We start from the raw sequence: 17,280 nt of genomic DNA on the forward strand, positions 1-17,280 counted from the left end.
GCGGCAGGCGGAGCTGAGGCGGTCAAGCCAATGCGATGGCTGGGGCGGGGTCGGGCGCTCTATAAGTTGTCGATAGGCGGGCACTCCGCCCTAGTTTCTAAGGATCATGTCTGCGAGTCAGGATTCCCGGTAAGCAAGACACTTGCAAGAGACCGTGGCTGCTTACCTTGCCACCCTTTCCGAGGGCCCGGCGTGGGGAAGCTGAGGCCCGCCGCCCTAGGCCCCCCCAGGGTTGCGGGGAGACCAAGCCGGGAGGGCCCGTCCGGGAAGGTGGGGGGAGTTAGGGGCGGGTCCACGGCCGACGCTGCCAGGGCCTAAGCAGAGGCCGAGGACGGCCGGGCTTTCGCGACCCAGCGAGCGAGTTTCGTTAGGAGGCCTCGACCGACGTGGTGCGTGAAGCTTGGTCGCTGAGTGGGGTGGCGAGGTCGCGACCTGTTGTGAGAAAGGAAGGTAGAGGCGGCCGTGCGTGGCGCGGAGCCGCCGGTCAGATTGTCTCACTGCGGGAGGGAGGGTTCGCGCGCGCTCGGGACTCCGGAGGATTCTGACGGTACCACTCGCCGAAGGTGGGGGTGCCTGGATCCTCAGTCGCTTGGTCGCGCGAAGCTATGGGTCGCGGGAGAAGAAGCCGGCCGTTCAGTGTGCTGGTTTTCTTGACGGCCAGGACCGACCCTAACCCCGAGGAGCGGCCGCTTGAGGCACCGGGAGCCCACCCGGCGCCGGGCGGGCGGGTCCATTTTGCCGCACAAGCCGGGCAATTGGCAAACTGCGGATGGGCAGGTCCACTTTCCTTCGGGGGTGAGCGGCCTGAGGTATGGGAGGGCGACGCCATTTCGCGACGGGGGCGGGCGGGGTGTGGATTGTTCCCCGGAGGGGAGGGGTACGCCGCCGGGTGGTCGAGGAGGCGAGCACATGGCGGCCTGAGGTGCTCCCCTCCCCCATTCGGCTTCGCTCTTAAGTGTTGTGCAATCTCCCCCCTTGCTAGCTCGGCTGGGGCTCATTGTGCGCGAGGCCGCCACCGCCCGCGGCCTCCCACATCCGGGCACCGCGAGGCGGGGAGATGGGCTGGAGGGAGTGGGGGAGGGCGCGGGCGGCATGACGTGGGGGGGAAGGGGATGTCCTCCTCGCGCATCTGGGAGGTGGAGGGCGGGACTTCCGGCGCGCTGGGGCCACAGTGGGAGGTGCACGCGCTGGGTCTCGGAGCGGCCCGGCCCAAGACACGTGGGCCTGGCGGCAAGCACCACCTCTACGCCCCGGGCAGCGCAGCGCCGTTCCTTCCAGTCTCCGGGTCTTCTGTAGGGCAGGCTGGGGAGGCGGCTTGGCCTGAGCAGTTGCAGAGATGAGGCAAAGGCCTTAGCTGTAAAGTAACTGCTCTTGTGTTTCCGGAATTCATGGGGCTTGGGTCGGGAGTGAAGACTGATGGTAGCATGCAAAGCCGCTTGCTGGGAGGAGGAGTCTGGTGGTCAGGATTTCTATGTACTTCTATTTTAAACCAATAGATCCAGAGACAATGGCCCCGATGGGATGGAGCCCGAAGGCGTCATCGAGGTAAGGTTGGAGCCCTACCGCCGTTATCCTTTGTAAGAGTATATAAAACAAAAGTATGTTTTTTCCTCTCTTTGCAACATAACCTCACTGTTTACAAGTAACTGGCCCCTTCAGAGTAGTTTTCTAGGCCCCATAGACCCAACCAGCTGGCTTCCTTGGGGAGGAGGAGAGGTGGTGGGTTCTGGAACTTTGGTGCAGGCAGAGAAGGTCCTCTTTGCTCCAGTGCAAGAGCACAGCCCCATTTCTGTTAATTCTTTTTTGCTTCTTACAGAGTAACTGGAATGAGATTGTTGACAGCTTTGATGACATGAACCTCTCGGAGTCTCTCCTCCGTGGCATCTATGCCTATGGTTTTGAGAAGCCCTCTGCCATCCAGCAGCGAGCCATTCTTCCTTGTATCAAGGGTAAGGTCTTTGCCCCAGAAAAAATGTATGGGCTGTCCCTGGCCTGGGTAGAGTGGCATCTGGTTGGTGGTGCTTGTCTCATATCAGCCAGGGACAAAGCAACTCCTTGTTTATCCCAGCTTGGCTTTTGGTTTGTGCCTATGCCTGGTTCATGCCCTGGACACATGGATTGTTGGCGTCATTTAAGTCAGGCTCTTGTCTTTAGGCAGATTATAGTTTTACAGCTGTATTTGCAGCCCAGCTTTGGGGTGCCGTGCTAAATGAGTTGTTGCCTTCACCTGGCTTCCAGGTCTGCCTTGGTACTGTGTTGTGGTATGAAGTCTGTGAAGCACTTACTGTTTGGCACATATACGGACCCTTCTGTGGGTTATTTTTCAGTGTCCCATGATTCCAAAGAATATTTCCTGCCATTAAATTTCTCTCTTATTTTGTCACTTTAGGTTATGATGTGATCGCTCAAGCCCAATCTGGGACTGGAAAAACTGCCACTTTCGCCATATCAATTCTGCAGCAGATTGAATTGGATCTAAAGGCCACCCAGGCCTTGGTCCTGGCACCCACTAGAGAGTTGGCTCAGCAGGTGAGATTTTACCTCTCCCCAAAAGACTCATTTAGAAATGAATAATAAAATCCAAAAATCAGAAGTATGTGCCCCGACTACCACCACCTGGGAAGAACTGACGTATAGAGAATGAAAGAGATGAAATAAAGTCAGTTGATAACTTGTAGATTTCTTGGGATTTACTAGGTTAATTATAAACCTTAACCAAGCACAGTAAGCATCCTTTACTCCACCCGTTTCCTGAGTCAGATGTGAAGGCTGCTGGGTGGAATGTGACTGGCTGGGCAAGTTTGGCTCTTCTATGACAAAAACCCCCGGGCAATGGGCAAAGAGACACCTGATTGGTGGTGGTGTTCTTATATCGGTCATGGGAAAAGCAGATGTGTATATAGTCCTGTGTATATAGTCCTGTTCATCCTAGCTTGATGCCTGGGTTGGTGGCCAGAGCTGTTTCATGCCTAGGACACATGGAATGAACTGTTTTCCTGGGTCTTAGAGGAAAAGGATCAGAGACAATTGACTGTTTTCTTGCCTATGAAGTGGGTGGTTAATAGTGCTTGAGTTGTTGGGAAAAATAAATTCATAAGCATTTTTCCCCCCCTGGGGCCACACCCGTGGCATATGGAGGTTCCCAGGCTCGGGTTCCAATCGGAGTTGTAACTGTCGGCCTACACCAGAGCCACGGTAACATTGGATCCAAGCTGCCTCTGCCACCTATACCACAGCCCACGGCAACGCAGGATCCTTAACCCACTGAGCAGGGCCAGGGATCGAACCCACAACCTTATGGTTCCTAGCCAGATTTGTTAATCACTGAGCCACGACAGGAACTTCAGTACATAAGCATTTATGAGATGGAGCCTAGTGACTATAGCTAACACCGCATTTTATCTTTTCAGATACAGAAGGTGGTTATGGCATTAGGAGACTACATGGGTGCTTCCTGCCATGCCTGCATTGGTGGTACCAATGTGCGTGCTGAGGTGCAGAAGCTACAGATGGAAGCTCCCCACATCATCGTGGGTACCCCAGGCCGTGTGTTTGATATGCTTAACAGGAGATACTTGTGTGAGTGTCTCAATTTTCCAGGTCTCTGGGTCACTTCCTTAAGCATGTTTTTCCTTTTTTTTTTTTTTTTTAAAGCATTGCTCTGTGATGAACCCCATGCGTGTCATCTGAGCCTGGCTTCCCTGTCAGCTCAGCCCAGGTAGTGTTCTACTTCTCAGGGCTGTTGTCTGGCCTTGCAAGGGGCTCACAGGCAAAGGATCAATCTTTGTATTCTGAGAGCAGACCACCTATCTCCTATTCTTTATCTGGGAAGAAGTGAAAGTATATCTTACCTTTTTAAATACCTGTTGGTGTTTGTCTTTTTTTTTCTTTTTGTTAGCTCCCAAATACATCAAGATGTTTGTATTGGATGAAGCTGATGAGATGTTAAGCCGAGGGTTCAAGGACCAGATCTATGACATATTCCAAAAGCTCAATAGCAACACCCAGGTGAGAAGAACATGGGGGTTTTGCTTGTGTGAGTGGTGATTCCTTTGTACGGATGGATGGTAGTGTTCTCGGGGTGAGAGACCATTACGAAGTGCCAGAGAAGCCATAAAGCTCTGGAGGACCTCCTACTTCCCCTGAGACTGTTTTCCCCATTAGGTGGTTTTGCTGTCAGCTACAATGCCTTCTGATGTGCTGGAAGTGACCAAGAAGTTCATGCGGGACCCAATTCGAATCCTTGTCAAGAAGGAAGAGCTGACCCTGGAGGGTATTCGCCAATTCTACATCAATGTGGAACGAGAGGTGGGGCCCAGTGCAGGAGGCGGGCCTGGCAGGAAGGCGGGGGTATAGCCCCTGACTGATTTCTCCCCCACCCCCAGGAGTGGAAGCTGGACACCCTGTGTGACTTGTACGAAACCCTGACCATCACCCAGGCAGTCATCTTCATCAACACCCGAAGGAAGGTCGACTGGCTCACCGAGAAGATGCACGCCCGAGACTTCACCGTCTCCGCTATGGTGAGCGCCCGCCGCTGCCACTGCGGCCGTGGTTTACCAGCAAGAGTGGGGCTGTGACAGCCCCACTTCCCCGGCCAGTTCTCACTGAACCAACATACCTACCTGCTAACAGCCGCCTTCTGTTTCCTGTTGTAGCACGGAGACATGGACCAGAAAGAACGCGACGTCATCATGAGGGAGTTCCGCTCGGGCTCTAGCAGAGTGTTGATTACCACGGATCTGCTGGTGAGTGGAAGCTGAGTAGAAGCGAGTGTGAGAAGACTGGGGACGAAGGGCGGATCCAAGGTGATTCCCTCTCCAAGGGGCCTGCTTGTGCCCCTCTTCTGGAAAGTAGCAGCTTGGAATAAGATCTGGCAGGCCTGAGGCTCCGGCGGGGCGAGGGGCTGTGCACGCCCTCTGCCTGCCTTGGGCTGCCCACACGCGCATATGCCTCTCCTGGCCAGACTCCTCCCTCTCCCTGGAGTCACCCACTGAAGCTGCCTTCTCTCCCCACACAGGCCAGAGGCATCGACGTGCAGCAGGTTTCCTTAGTCATCAACTATGACCTTCCCACCAACAGGGAAAACTACATCCACAGGTAAAGACACCTGCCAGGCTGCCTCCCCCCCCCCCCCCCGCCCCTGCCCAGGCCTCCCTGCACAGCAGCGCCCCGGTCTTCCTCATACTCTAACTTGTTTCCCAGGATCGGTCGTGGCGGACGTTTTGGCCGTAAGGGTGTGGCTATTAACATGGTGACAGAAGAAGACAAGAGGACTCTCCGGGACATTGAGACCTTCTACAACACCTCCATCGAGGAGATGCCCCTCAATGTTGCTGACCTCATCTGAGGCGCTGCTCTGCTCTCCCAGCCCCAGCCAGGGATCCGACCTGTCCTTGAGGGGGGCTGAGGAACAGCAGCAGGGGGGAGGGAAGGGAGCCAAGGGATGGACATCTTGTCATTTTTTTCTTTTTTTTTTTTCTTTGAATAAATGTCACTTTTTGAGGCAAAAGAAGGAACCATGACCATTTTAGACACCCTTTTCTTTGGGGCAGGCTCTTGCCCCAGGCGCCGGCTCTTCTCCCAGAAACACTAATCCATTTCCCTAACCTCGTCAACTTTCAAACCCAAGGCTCTCCCCACCCCAGCTGAATTCTGAAAATAATTCAGTGGGGGCTATAATGCCCCTCCACCTCATTTGCTGGACCAAATCTGGAGGGAGAGCCCGAGTTAAGTGGCCCAGGGCACTGTCCCCAGGTGGGGGGGGAGCAGGGGAAAGAACATGGTAGCCATTTTTACATTGTTTTTGTATAGTATTTATTGATGCAGGAAAACAAACACAAAATTCTGAATAAAATAACTTGGAAACTACTTTGGCTTCTCATTTCTTACCTCTCCTTCCCCAAACCCCGCTACTGGGTAGGTACAGCTCTGCTCCCCTGCTGAACTGGGTAACCTTGGGAAGGGGCTGGGCCAGCACAGTCACAAGCAGCTCACATGTCTCTAGGCAAAAGAGGAAGTGATCTGAGCCCAGAGAAAGGGGGAAATCAGAGTTGTGATCCTTACACCCCGCTGAGCTTGGGGGGTGGGGGGCTGTGGCTGCAGGCTCTGGTCATTTGATCACCCGCAACCCCTGAGCATATTTTCCTGAGGTGCAAACTCCCTTCTCAGGTAACACAGTGCCCACTTTGGTAATGCCAGGGCTAATCACTAGGTGACACAAATTTGATGACTCAGATTAGTGGCTGGAGCTGAGGTGCCTGAGTCAAGCTGGGGGTGGGGCTACCAGTTAACAGGAAGTCAGATTTATTTCCTTTTCCCAAAAGGCTGAAGGATTAGGATTGAGAGAGCAGGCAGCTGGGACCCACACAGAACTTAGCTGGATTCTGGGTGCAGGCTGTTCTGACATGAGGTTGGCTGTGCTTTTCTTAGGGGCCCTGCTGGGACTCCTCGCAGGTAAGGCGAAGGCGGCTGGGGGTGGGGGGTGCCCAGGGAGAAGCCTGCCCCTGGGTTGCCAACCAGTTCTTTCCTCTGCTGAAAGCCCAGGGAGCTGGGGTCGACCGTCCTCGTAAAAAATCAGCCACTCTGCTGCCATCCTTCACGGTGACACCTACGGCTACAGAAAGCACCACCAGCCACAGAACCACCACTCCAAGAACCACCACCACAGGCACCACCAGCCATGAGCCCACAACAGTCACTCACAATCCTGCTACCACCACCAGTCACGGAAATGCCACAGTTCATCCAACAAGCAGCAGCACTGCCACCAGCCCAGGATCCTCCACCAGATCCCCCCACCCAGGGCCACCTCCACCCTCTCCAAGTCCTAGCCCGGGCTCCCAGGAGGCCATAGGAGACTACACTTGGACGAACGGCTCCCAGCCCTGCGTCCAGCTCCAAGCCCAGATTCAGATTCGAGTTCTGTACCCAACCCAGGGTGGAGGAGAGGTGAGGACAGGCGGGGAAGGGCACGCAGCCTGCTGCCCTGGTTCAGAAGGGGAGGAGTAGAGGGGGCCAAACCCAGCGTGAAGACCAAAGGAACAAGGAAGGAAGCTTGACTGGCGCAGCTGTGCAGTCTTGTGACCCTCTCATCTTTAACTTCTGCAGGCCTGGGGCATCTCTGTACTGAACCCCAACCAAACCAAGGCCCTGGGGGGCTGTGAGGGTGCCCATCCCCACGTGCACCTCTCATTCCCCTACGGACAGCTCACCTTTGGATTCAAGCAGGTACTCAACCCTCATCCCTCGCTCTCGGCCTCCAAGCCCCCTATGCCTCCAAACCCCTTGCCACACTCCTTAGTCTGTGTACCTGGATCCGCCGCTGCCTGAGTCTTCCTGATCACTTCCCCAGCAGCCACAGGAGAGCACTGTCTACCTGAACTACATGGCTGTGGAGTACAACGTGTCCTTCCCCCGGGCAGCGCGTAAGTAACCTTCCCCTTCTCATCATTTGCACCAGATGTCTGGGCTCCTGAAGGGACCTGAGCTGGGCTGTGGGGACATGGACGTGGAGCTGACCCCCCCCCCCTTTTGTCTTTTGCCTTTTTCTAGGGCCACACCCACAGCATATGAAGGTTCCCAGGTTAGGGGTCGAATTGGAGCTGTAGCCACTGGCCTATGCCAGAGCCACAGCAACGCGGGGTCCAAGCTGCGTCTTTGACCTACACCACAACTCACGGCAATGCCAGATCCTTAACCCACTGAGCAAGGCCAGGGATCAAACCCGCAACCTCATGGTTCCTAGTCGGATTCATTAACCACTGTGCCACAACGGGAACTCCTCCCTTTTCTTTTAGAGTGGACATTCTCAGTTCAGAATTCATCCCTTCGAGATCTCCAAACGCCTGTGGGCCGAAGCTACAGCTGCAGAAACGCAAGCATCATTCTTTCAACAGCTTTCCACCTCGACCTGCTCTCCCTGAAGCTACAAGCTGCTCAGCTGCCCCCCACGGGGAACTTTGGACCAAGTAATACCTAGTCCTTGACTCCCAGAATTCTCCCACTGCACTGAAATCCCCCACCCAGGCCTATCATCTCCTTCTTGTATCCCCAAACTTCCTCCCCCTCTCAAGCTTGTCATAGCTGGGGCACCTGTCCTCTCCTCTAGACTCTGCCCATTCATTCTCCCCTTTTATTTCTGCTCGGAGTCATCTAGGTGAGCTTCTTACCAACCTCCCACTTCCCAACATCCCCCACATTCCTTCCCTCCTTCTCTGTCCCAGCCACCATCCATTGTGATGTCAACCTGCCCTTTCTTTTGTGTTTTTAGGGCCGCGCCTGCCGCATGTGGAAGTTCCAGGGCTAGGGGTCAAATTGGAGCTGTAGCTGCCAGCCACAGCCACATGGGATCTGAGCCGTGTCTGCGACCTACATCACAGCTCACGGCAACACCGGATCCTTAACCCACGGAGCAAGGCCAGGGATCAAACCTGCGTCCTCATGGATATGACTCAGATTTGTTTCTGCTAAGCCACGACGGGCACTCCCAACTTGCCCTTTCTTTCTGCCAGGTTTCTCTTGTCCCAGTGACCAAACCATCCTGCTGCCTCTCATCATTGGACTGATTTTCCTTGGCCTCCTCATCCTGGTGCTTGTTACCTTCTGCATCATCCGGAGACGCCCACCCGCCTACCAGCCTCTGTGAGCATCTGTTCCAACACCCAGGGCACCAGAGGGTGCCCTTATTTCTCCCCACTCAACTGACTCTGAGACAAAGTTTCTTCTTTCTCTGTCTTGATGAACAAAAGTAGAGATAATGCAATCGGGAGAGATGTTTATTAAATATGATTGATTTCCCTTCCCCTACTTCCAGGGAGAGAATAGTAAACCTGCTCAAATCTCTATGCTTGGTTTTCCTTGTCCTTCCTGCCAGAATGAAAAGCCATGAGTTTCTGGGCTCATGCCTTTCTGTGCCTTCCATGCTTGGGTCTCAGGGAGCCAGAAACAACTGGTGAGGAGGGATGAAAATGCCACCGTGTAACCCAGTGACTTATTGGGCCCACCCCCCAAAGCCTGGCACAGCTAGTGTCAAACCTGCCTTGGCTCCCTTCTTCCTTTTCTTCTGGGGCTGGCCCCTGGCTATACCAGTTCCCTCTCCTCCAATCCAGCGGAGCCACCCAGCCCAGCAGCCGCCTTCCCGACCCTCATCACATGCAATTACAGGTGAAGCAGGCAACAACAGCAATGAGTGAGGGGGGAAAGGTCACAGCTGGGTTCATTTCCTTTCCAAAGGCTGCACCGGTGGCTTCTTAACAGGGCTAGGGAAGCCCGGAATAAACCCTTGCTACACCTGAGATGCTCTTGTCTCACCTGTAAAGGGTTTTCATCAACCATGGGAGCAACAGGCACCCTGACCTCCACATACAGTGACTCTATGCTCCTGGGAACAACATGACTCCGGCCTGGGCAACCTGCAGAGCCAATCCTGAAGTCCTCAGTGGAGGTGCACCTAGGGGTGGTGCGTGGCACCCCCAGGGCAGCCTGCGTCCATTTTCTAAAAAGAGACACCCCCCCCCCCCGCCCCGACCGCCACAGCTTGCACAACCAATGAGTGCCACGCCCCCCTTTACAGTCGGCCAAGAGCAATCCCAGGGGCCAGAATAGGGCCTCTCCAGTCGTAAAAGCCTTCCAAGAAAACAGCCACCCGAACCTGGAGACCCACCCCTCTGCGGGCAGCACGTGGCAGAGGCCCAGTAACCACACCACCACCTTGCAGACACCCCGTAGGACCTTGCAGACTGTAGCGCGGGAGTCAGCAAAGCGTGTGGCACTGCCACCCAGCAGGGGCCCAGCCACCAGAGCTCGAGTTGGTGTCCCGGCGCTGGGTGGCAGAGAGAAGAACCCCGGGGCACTTGTTTCACAGAAGCAGCCAGGGCTGGGCCCGCAGGAGGGCTGGTGGCTCTGCTGTCCCCCAAAACTGGGCTCGCCTTCCCCACCTCCTCCTCCGCTTCACTGTCCTGACCCAGCAGTTGTTGCCACTCCCACCCGTCAAAGCCTGGGAGAGCCCGAGGAGGGAGAAATATGGGCCTGGAGCCTAAGGAGGGCTGCCTGGCTCATATCGTCCCGCTGCCCTCGGCGCCCTCTGGAGACGCCGAGTAAGAAGAGAGAAAACCACAGCGCTCGCCCCGCAACGCCACTTTGCAGACTCACGCTCTTTCTCCCTCAACTTCGAGCAGTGTAAAGTCAGATGGAAGAAGACAAGATGGCGCCGAGCAGGAAGAGCGGAGAAATGCAGGAGAATAAATCCTGCTGCCGAAACGGAAGCTTAAACAAAGATGCGAAAGCTGGAACTGCGCAGGCGTACAGCTTTGGCAAGCTTTAAAACTCTAGCAGCAGGGAAGGCGCGTCCAGAAAATGTGGTCCTGGGACGGGACCTACTTTCCGCTAAGGTGGGATGGCGTAAATAGCGGGGAACTGGGGAGGTCCTGACTTATCGCGAGAAGACAGGAGGCGGAGAGCTCGGAGTACGCATGCGCACCGCGAATCAATGGCGGTCTGCGCGACTGGCGGAAGCTAGCTTTGCAATATGGCGGCTGAGGTAGATGGGCCGCTCAAACGGGTGTTGGTGCCGATTCTTTTACCTGAGAAATGCTACGACCAAATTTTCGTCCAGTGGGACTTGCTTCACGGTGAGTTTCATTTGGAATCCAATCAAAGTTCTATTCAAGAGCCCCCGGGCCTTAAAAGGGACTTCAGTGCGGACTAACTGACACCGGCGACTACCGCCACGCCAGTGCTGGGCGGAAGTCACTTCTGAGAAGGGCGGAAGTGTCTTGCGCTCCGTAGAGGGGGGGACGCCATATTTGGGAGAGGGAGAGAGTTGCCGGGTGTGAATACTTAATTAGTTTGACAACGATAAAAGACAAGACTTCACAAAACAAAGTTAAAATCTGATCTGGTCTTTCCAACCTTTAATAGATCGCTGTATCTTCAGGTGCAAGGTTACATTAATACAAAGCCTATGATCCAGGCTTTTGGTGGCACCCCCAAGGCTCCTGCCATCCCAGTAACTTTCCTTCTAATTTCCATGGTCTTTTTTTTTTTTTTTTGCTTTTTAGGGCCGCATTCTCGGCCTATGGAAGTTCCCGGCTAGGGGGTCGAATTGGAGCCACAGCAACGCTGGATCCGAGCCACTTCTACGACCTGCACCATGATTCACAGCAAAGATGTATCCATAACTCTCTGAGAAAGGCCAGGGAGCGAACCCGTGTCCTCATGGATACTAGTTGGGTTCGTTACTGCTAAGCCTGGCGGGTCACTCCACTCATGGTCTAATTTTTTTTTTTTTTTTTTAGGGCTGCACCCCCAGCATATGGAAGTTCCCAGGCTAGGGGTCAAATCAGAGCTGCAGCTACCAACGTGGGGATTGGAGCCACGTCTGCGACCTACACCACAGCTCAGGGCAACACCAGACCCTTAACCTCTGAGCTAGGCCAGGGGTCGAAGCCACATCCCCATGGTTACCAGTCACATGTATCTGCTGCACCACAATGGGAACTCCCCAATTTTGTACTTGCCTGCCTTCCTATCTGCCAGGCATCTGCACCCCAGTGCCCACCTAAGATGTCAGACCCTTTGGGGAGCCTTTGCAGTATGTCTCTGTCAGTTCATAGTGCCCCACTGTGCTCCAGGGACAGATATGCTTTAACTGGATTCATGACCAGTGAGAATCTGACTCCCACTGGGCCAAGCACCTTGAGGGGTAGGGCTTCAAGACAAGAGAGACAAAAAAAAAAAAAAAAGAGTTCCCGTCGTGGCGCAGTGGTTAACGAATCCGACTAGGAACCATGAGGTTATGAAGTTGCGGGTTCGGTCCCTGCCCTTGCTCAGTGGGTTAATGATGCGGTGTTGCCGTGAGCTGTGGTGTAGGTTGCAGACACGGCTCGGATCCTGCGTTGCTGTGGCTCTGGCGTAGGCCGGTGGCTACAGCTCTGATTGAACCTCTAGCCTGGGAACCTCCATATGCCGCGGGAGCGGCCCAAGAAATAGCAAAAAAAAAGACAAGAGAAGATGTCTGGTAATTGAGTCCCTGAGTAGGTGCCAGGGACAAAGTGTTCTGGAGTGAGGGATACAGAGGAAACCCTATTCTTGGAGAAAGAAGACTTGAGAAGTAGATTGCCTGGTTGCTCAGAGGCGGGACTGAAGGATAAGAAGAGTCTTGAGCATTGATCAGCTCTATACAGGGAAGCAGTGGAGGGCCTTGGAAGTCAAATCATGGAGTTTAGATGTGATTTGCAGGGAATGGAAGATTGGTTTAGAGAAAAGGAATGGTAAAAGCTGTTTTGAAAAGTCATCCTGGAGTTCCCTTGGTAGCACAGTGGTTAACCATGAGGTTGCAGGTTCAATCCCTGGCCTCGCTCAGTGGGTTGAGGATCTGACGTTTCTGTGGAGTAGGTCCCAGACGTGGATCGGATCCCATGTTGCTGCAATCCTGGCGTAGGCCGGTGGCTACAGCTCCAATTAGACCCCTAGCCTGGGAACCTCCATGTGCAAGGGTGCAGCCTTAAAAAGATAAAAAAGGCTTTAGGCCTGAGCCTCCTGGATGCCTGGGACTGGGTTCCAGAGGTCTCTACTTACTGCTTTTTCTTTTCTCAGTTCCCTGCCTCAAGATTCTCCTCAGCAAATGCCTGGGGCTGGGCATTGTGGCTGGCTCACTTTTGGGTATGTTTCTTAATCTTCCTTTCCTGCTGTTGGGAGGTGGGTGGAATGCTAAGATGCCATAAACCCCCTGGGCCCCCTAACCAGAAGTGGGGGTTAACATTGCCTCCCAGGCTGCTCTTTAGCTCTTGTGTCTTGCTCCCAAAGGGTGTCAGCTCCTCAACCCTGTCTTTCTCCTCCTCTTCCTCCAGTAAAACTGCCCCAAGTGTTTAAAATCCTGGGAGCCAAGAGTGCTGAAGGGCTGAGTCTCCAGTCGGTAATGCTGGAGCTGGTGGCACTGACGGGGACCATGGTCTACAGCATCACCAACAACTTCCCCTTCAGGTGAGGGGCTCCCGCAGCCCTTTATCTCCAAGGGTAAAGGCTCACAACTCCAGTGGGGGTTAGGGTGAGGAATTAAAAAGTCAGGGAAGCTTAAGCCTTTCTGGAACTCTAGCCATCATCCATAGTGGTGATGAGAGGAGGTGAGCATCGGAAGAATGCCCAGATTCCAACCCTGAGTCAGTTAGGTGGGGATGGCTGGGAGGGAAGGAACCAGCCGAGGTGTGCAGGACAGAAACCGTGTCCCCAGCCTGGATGAGCTATGGAGGCTTTCCCTGCCTCTTTCCAGGCCCACCTTTCTTCCCCCCACCTCTTGACTCTGCAGCTCTTGGGGTGAAGCCCTGTTCCTGATGCTCCAGACAGTCACCATCGCCTTCCTGGTCCTGCACTACAGAGGACAGACTGTGAGAGGTGCTGGGGATGGAGCCAAGAGCTGGCTCCAGCTCTCGGGAGCCCTGCTGGGAAGAGGGACCTGGGGAAACCAGAGGCCTCGGAAGTTGACGAGGACTCTCTTATCTCCCTGTCCCTCAGGTGTGGCCTTCCTAGCTTGCTATGCTGTGCTCCTGCTGATGCTGCTTTCACCACTGACGCCCCTGGCTCTAGTGACCCTGCTCCAGGCTTCCAACGTGCCTGCTGTTGTGGTGGGAAGGGTGGGTGCTGGGAACAAGGGAGAGGGCTGGGTGGGGATGGGGTGGAGGGGACTGGGTGAGAGGCAGAGGGGAGCCTCACAGTGTGCGGGTGTGGGACTGAGGGGAATGGGGAAATGTCATGGGAACATGGGAAGAGTTCCCGTGACAGAATGAAGGGTCCCAACTCCTTCCCTAGCTGATCCAGGCAGCCACCAACTACCGCAATGGGCACACGGGCCAGCTCTCAGCCATCACAGTCTTTCTGCTCTTTGGGGGCTCCCTGGCCCGCATCTTCACCTCCATTCAGGTGAGTGCACCTTCTCCCCTCTAGAAGGCACTCTAACCCTATCTTACCTGTCCCAGCTGAGGATTTGAAGCTGCCCTCTCTCTGGAACTCTTGGCTCTGCTGTAGAGCGACCCTGGCTGTGTCTCTCACCTAGGAAACTGGAGACCCTCTCCTGGCTGGAACCTTTGTAGTCTCTTCCCTCTGCAATGGCCTCATCGCTGCCCAGCTCCTCTTCTATTGGAATGCAAAGCCTCCCCACAAGAAGAAAAAGGAGCATTAGAGTCCAGCTGGCTAATGGCGTTTCCATTCCCCACCCAACCTCGGGGTCCTTCCCATATGAATCACTTGCTGGTGTGACGTAACCATTCCCCATTCTGCAACTTTCGTGGAAATGCTTGGTTGACCCAGATCCTTAGAAAGGATGGGGTAGAGATTTTCAGGCTATTTTGCCATTTAATGTGTGCAGCCCTGTGTATACACTGTTGATTCAGTGATTTGGCTGAGATTCTCCCTTTAGCAGAATTCCCAGCTATTTACTTATTCTGGGCAAAAGTCTTACCCTGTCCTTCCGTCTTCCCTTCTGACCCTAGAGGACAGAGCCTGAACAGTGGAAGGGACTTGTGGCTGCCGCCCCACCCTGGCCTGGCTCAGACTTCTGGACCCCAGTGCTCAGTGGCGGGTGGAGGAAGGGGGACAGAAAAATGACTCAGGCAGGGCCCCAGGGTGGGGTGAGGAGGTTCCTGCTCTGGCAGGTCCAGGCGGAAGGGAGTGGAGACTGTGCTGGTTCCTGCTGCAGTAAAGGGGAACAGAGATGGAACAATAAAGACCCAGAGACATGGTTTAATCGTACAAAACTGTGTTCAGCTTACAAAAAAATAGAAGTGTTGGTCCCCCTGGCTTTCAGGGGCTTGGGGGGGGACTGCCCATTTCCTCTGAACTGTGGCCCACCAGTTACAAAGAGGTTGCAACCTGGGAATGGGGGGAGGTGGTTCTGGGTGAAGAGGGTGGAAACCTTTCTGGGAGGTTCATTTCTGTCCATGAGGGTTAGAGGTGGGTTAGAGGCATAGGGGCCCCTGAGAGGGGAGGGTTATACAAAGTGGGAGAGCCTGGGGGTGGGTAAGGGCTGTAGGGGGGAAGCAGCTCACCCTGGAGCCTAGGGTTACTCTGAGGGAGGGAGCACGGCGAAGGGGCCTCCGGTTTACAGTGGGAAGAGCTGCAAAGAGAAACACTGGGGTTAGAAGGTGACTGCTCCCCTGGGTTGGAGGTGCCAAGCAGGGCCCCCAACTGGCATTGCAGGGGTGGGTCTCATCAGTTCTGCACAGACAGAGGTAGACCTTGTCACCCACCTACCCACCCACCCCTGGCCATTGCAGCCCCATATGGTACTGCAGGTCGGGAACCAGACCCCAGGATGGCTTAGAGCAGCACTGCAACCGTGTTGGGGCACGCTCAAGAGCCAGCTTTGCGTGCTGCGCGCCTGTTTTCCTCTTGGGGCGGCAGGCCAGGAAGGGGCAGAGTTGGGCTTGGCCTGTCCTTGCCCCGGGGGCTGGGAGAGGAAGCCGGGTCACACGAGGGCCAGAAGCAGGGGGGGGGTGCGGGAGGGGGACGGCGGGGGGACGAGAAATTCAGGTAACTGGAACAGTCACATCCTGGGTGCTGAGGTGCCACCGCCGGACTGAGATGGAGACGTCGTCTAGGAAGACCCTGGCTCCCCAGAACTCTCCCACCCTTCACGGGTAGCCTCCCAGACTCCTCTGGAGTGTCCTCTGCACGGGTGTACTCGGGGCCCCTGCCAGCCAGGCTCCCTGACGGGGGCAAGAGCATCTGTGACCTCCCCCGCTCCCTAAGTACTCACCCGTAACCGCCAGGCAGGTAGGCTGTCGAGTAGTTGGGGGGCTGGTACCCAAAGCCTCTGCTCCCTTGGTTAGTCGCGTACCCGGGCCCCCAGACCGGCCCGCCGCCAGCCACACCGCCGCTTCCCTGGCCGAAGTGGGCTGACCCGGCCCCCGAGGTCTTGGTCTTGCGCCGGGGCCGGTACTTGTAGTCGGGGTAGTCGCGCAGGTGCCGGGCCCGGAGCCGCTTAGCCTCCTCCACGAAGGGCCGCTTCTCGTCCTCGCCCAGCAGCTTCCACTGCGCGCCCAGGCGCTTGGAGATCTCGGAGTTGTGCATCTTCGGGTTCTGCTGCGCCATCTGGCGGCGCTGGGCGGAGCTCCACACCATGAACGCGTTCATGGGCCGCTTCACCTTCTCCAAGGGAAGCCCCCCGGAGACCACTGGGCTCCCGGCGCCCTCCCGCTCCTGGGAGCCCGAGGATGCGGAGGTCGGGGCCGCGGGAGTGGGAGGCTCCAGGCTCCAGGCCTGATCCTGAGAGGAGCCGGGTAGCGCCATGGGAGGGTGGAGGAAAGCCTTAAGAGGGCGTCCTACACGCCCTCGCCTCCAAAGTGAATCGTTGATCCCCAAACCCGAAGTGCCTTCCTAGTCCGGAGTCGTTACAGAGAAACTCGTGTCCTTAAAAGTATATATCGTCCCCAAGTTCAGAGTCCTTGTAATGGCGCTCCTGCTCCCAACCAATCCGGCACGTTTGGGGAGTCGGGCGCGAAATCCGCTCTTGGTACCCTGTCCAGGCCAGGTTATGCTCTCCTCTCCTGCTTGCCGCGAGGTCCCCGACCTGTCCCGCTCCCGGTACCCGCTGCTGGCCACCGGCCCGGGGCTCGGTGGAGGCGGCAAGCGCTCACGCTCTCGTCTCTGCAGTCCCGCAGCTGCCAGGCGGCGCAGCCCGGGTACCTAAGGCCTCGCTCACCTGGCCGCAGCGTCTGTGGCTGGCGGGTGGGCCAGAGCCGGGAACAGCTTTTAACGACTGACTCCTCCCCACTCCCTCCCAGTGGGCCGCGCCTCCTCGAGGGCGCCAACATCCCCCTCCCTTAGGCGAACCCAGGTGTCCCGTTCCTCCCAGCCCCCAACGCTCCCCCTTAGGGCACCCCGCCCCCTCCCCACCCAAGACCCAGAAGTCAGACCTTCCAGCCCCGGGGAGCTCGAACAGCTTCCCCTCCCTTCTTAAGCACTGGCAAATTAAAGTCAATGCCTTTGCACAAAGGGATCAACCTCCAGGGGATCAAAAGCCCTCAGGGTCAGAGTTGTGCTGGGAGGAAGGTGAAACACCCCACCCCCACCCCCACCCCTTCTCAGAGGCCTACTGCTTCTCAAACCCCTGACCTGTGCCCTGGGGCAAAATAGCCAGGCGGTCGGTCAGAAGGAGGTAGGCAGGCCATTTCTGTTTCCTGAGTCATCCCAGCAGGTGCTTGGGTTGGCGACTGCAGCCCTTTCCAGGTGAGAAAATTTAAACCCTCCCAGCCACAGCCCCCAAACCCAGGTTTTTCCACTGAA

The 17,280-nt window shown here is 55.9% G+C and overlaps 4 protein-coding genes and 4 non-coding genes across 10 annotated transcripts; 7 read left to right on the plus strand and 1 right to left on the minus strand.

Moving 5' to 3' along the window:
- The first annotated feature begins 35 nt into the window (after positions 1–35).
- On the plus strand, positions 36–5,870 carry EIF4A1 (eukaryotic translation initiation factor 4A1). Of its 3 annotated transcripts, none has more exons than XM_047757524.1 (11): positions 36–129; positions 1,497–1,545; positions 1,817–1,949; positions 2,390–2,529; positions 3,411–3,579; positions 3,899–4,008; positions 4,165–4,308; positions 4,386–4,523; positions 4,659–4,748; positions 5,021–5,100; positions 5,206–5,870. In XM_047757524.1, exons 1-11 carry the CDS (start codon positions 107–109, stop codon positions 5,348–5,350), a joined length of 1,221 nt encoding a protein of 406 aa, XP_047613480.1. In that variant the 5' UTR covers positions 36–106; the 3' UTR covers positions 5,351–5,870. The 3 variants fall into 3 exon arrangements, with proteins under 3 accessions (XP_047613480.1, XP_047613482.1, XP_047613481.1); XM_047757526.1 differs by lacking the exon at positions 36–129 and adding an exon at positions 367–389; XM_047757525.1 differs by lacking the exon at positions 36–129 and adding an exon at positions 459–809.
- On the plus strand, positions 1,983–2,117 carry LOC125115340 (small nucleolar RNA SNORA48). Its single transcript, XR_007132051.1, has one exon. It is a non-coding gene; the product is annotated as a small nucleolar RNA SNORA48 (small nucleolar RNA).
- LOC125115341 (small nucleolar RNA SNORA48) lies at positions 2,823–2,982 on the plus strand. Its single transcript, XR_007132052.1, has one exon. It is a non-coding gene; the product is annotated as a small nucleolar RNA SNORA48 (small nucleolar RNA).
- LOC125115356 (small nucleolar RNA SNORD10) lies at positions 3,659–3,799 on the plus strand. Its single transcript, XR_007132067.1, has one exon. It is a non-coding gene; the product is annotated as a small nucleolar RNA SNORD10 (small nucleolar RNA).
- On the plus strand, positions 4,802–4,945 carry LOC125115329 (small nucleolar RNA SNORA67). The gene has a single exon (XR_007132040.1). It is a non-coding gene; the product is annotated as a small nucleolar RNA SNORA67 (small nucleolar RNA).
- A 427-nt stretch (positions 5,871–6,297) lies between the features above and the next one.
- On the plus strand, positions 6,298–8,844 carry CD68 (CD68 molecule). The gene is made up of 6 exons (XM_047757527.1): positions 6,298–6,456; positions 6,542–6,951; positions 7,111–7,230; positions 7,355–7,427; positions 7,800–7,970; positions 8,514–8,844. The coding sequence occupies exons 1-6, from the start codon at positions 6,408–6,410 to the stop codon at positions 8,645–8,647; spliced, it is 957 nt and encodes a 318-aa protein (XP_047613483.1). The 5' UTR covers positions 6,298–6,407; the 3' UTR covers positions 8,648–8,844.
- An 866-nt stretch (positions 8,845–9,710) lies between these two features.
- Positions 9,711–14,745, plus strand: MPDU1 (mannose-P-dolichol utilization defect 1). The gene is made up of 7 exons (XM_047757528.1): positions 9,711–10,631; positions 12,598–12,663; positions 12,852–12,984; positions 13,307–13,392; positions 13,513–13,631; positions 13,807–13,917; positions 14,051–14,745. The coding sequence occupies exons 1-7, from the start codon at positions 10,529–10,531 to the stop codon at positions 14,174–14,176; spliced, it is 744 nt and encodes a 247-aa protein (XP_047613484.1). The 5' UTR covers positions 9,711–10,528; the 3' UTR covers positions 14,177–14,745.
- On the minus strand, positions 14,721–16,812 carry SOX15 (SRY-box transcription factor 15). The gene is made up of 2 exons (XM_047757529.1): positions 15,752–16,812; positions 14,721–15,109 (listed from the first exon to the last, which is right to left on the minus strand). The coding sequence occupies exons 1-2, from the start codon at positions 16,282–16,284 to the stop codon at positions 14,941–14,943; spliced, it is 702 nt and encodes a 233-aa protein (XP_047613485.1). The 5' UTR covers positions 16,285–16,812; the 3' UTR covers positions 14,721–14,940.
- Positions 16,813–17,280: the final 468 nt, after the last annotated feature.

The sequence above is a fragment of the Phacochoerus africanus genome, chromosome 14, assembly GCF_016906955.1.
Source record: "Phacochoerus africanus isolate WHEZ1 chromosome 14, ROS_Pafr_v1, whole genome shotgun sequence".
In the NCBI taxonomy this organism is placed as follows: Eukaryota; Metazoa; Chordata; class Mammalia; order Artiodactyla; family Suidae; genus Phacochoerus; species Phacochoerus africanus.